The sequence below is a fragment of the Myotis lucifugus genome, unplaced genomic scaffold (genome assembly GCF_000147115.1).
Source record: "Myotis lucifugus unplaced genomic scaffold, Myoluc2.0 scaffold_491, whole genome shotgun sequence".
In the NCBI taxonomy this organism is placed as follows: domain Eukaryota; kingdom Metazoa; phylum Chordata; class Mammalia; order Chiroptera; family Vespertilionidae; genus Myotis; species Myotis lucifugus.
The window spans coordinates 256,750-258,109 of record NW_005871539.1 but is presented as its reverse complement, the minus strand read 5'-3'; the positions used below and the strand labels follow the sequence as shown (position 1 = coordinate 258,109).

The window sequence follows — 1,360 nt, the reverse complement described above, 5'->3', positions numbered from 1 at the left end:
CACGGTCCCCTGGGCTGGCAGCTCCCAGCCAACTGAACACTGAAAGGCAAGCCGCACACACCCCAGCGTGAGGAAGGAGGCACACCACAAAGACACGTTTCCGGGATCCGTTCAAGACTTTACCCACGTCTTTTGAAAAAGAAACAGAAGTAGAAGCGCCTCCAGTTGTTTTAGACCAGCGGTTCTCAACCTGTGGGTGGCGACCCCTTGGGGATCGAACGACCCTTTCACAGGGGTGGCCTAAGACCATCGGAAAACACATATATAATTACATATTGTTTTTGTGATTCATCACTATGCTTTAATTATGTTCAATTTGTAACAATGAAAATACATCCTGCAGAGCAGATATTTACATGACGATTCATAACAGTAGCAAAATTACAGTTATGAAGTAGCAACGAAAACAATTTTATGGTTGGGGGTCACCACAACTTGAGGAACTGTATTAAAGGGTCGCGGCATTAGGAAGGTTGAGAACCACTGTTTTAGATTTTAGATGGAAAATGTGCTTCCTAAATGAGTCAGAGGGCGGGAGGCTGGGAGGGAGGGGCCAGCCGGTTCTCTCCAGTTTGCAAAGTTCAGGCAGTGGCTACACCTCTGCCTCCCCAGTGAGCACACGCGGCACAAGCTCGTCGCGCCGGTTTGCTGGTTTTACACCAGGGACCATAAAAACCTGGGATGCGCGCTGGGTGCCACCCAACTCCGAGGCTCGACTGCCAAGGAGGAAAAAAAGCGCCCTTTCCCCGCCGCCACCCCGGCCCCGCTGCCGGGCTGTAATCGGCCAATGAATTCCCGTCTGGCCCTCGGGGCTTGACAGTTAATGATTTGCCGCAGCCGGAGCCGGCGGGGGAAGCCGGGGGACCGGGCGAGCGGGCGAGCGGGCGCAGGGGCCGGGCCGAGCCGAGCCCCGCCGGCCTCACAGGCGCCGCCTCCCGTCTTCCGGGCCCGGGCACATCGGGGGGTTCCGGGCGCATCGGGGGGTTCCGGGAGCGGAGATCGCGGGCGCCCCGATGGACGCAGCCCCACCGGCGGGGCCCGGCGCCCGGCAGCCGCAGCCGCAGGGATCCGCGGACCGGGTCGCCGGTCTGCTGCGCAGGCTGCGGGGCAAACTCTTCACCTGGGTGAGTGGACGGGCGCGCGGGGCCGGACCGGGCTCGCACGTGGCGGCGGGAGCGCCCGGCGGGCCAGCGGGGCGACTGCCGGAGTACTTTGGAGCCGGTTCAGGCGACCTCACATGTGCAGGCAGGGATGCAGCGCTTTACCTGGGCTTTGTGAAGCCGCTCAGTGCTCCTCCCTCGTACCCTCTTAAGGAATCGCGGGAAATGCATGCAAAGGATCGGGGGAGGGGGGGGGGAAA

At 60.6% G+C, this 1,360-nt stretch overlaps 1 protein-coding gene across 1 annotated transcript in view; it reads left to right on the top strand.

Annotated features, from left to right (window-relative positions):
- Positions 1–590: 590 nt before the first annotated feature.
- The window catches only part of SLC35F2 (solute carrier family 35 member F2), a 47,588-nt gene continuing 46,818 nt past the window's right edge, over positions 591–1,360 (top strand). The window contains exon 1 of the mRNA XM_014445961.2: positions 591–1,124. Coding sequence (XP_014301447.1) covers positions 1,014–1,124 — 111 coding nt within the window. The 5' untranslated portion in view covers positions 591–1,013. The remainder of the gene's footprint in view (positions 1,125–1,360) is intronic.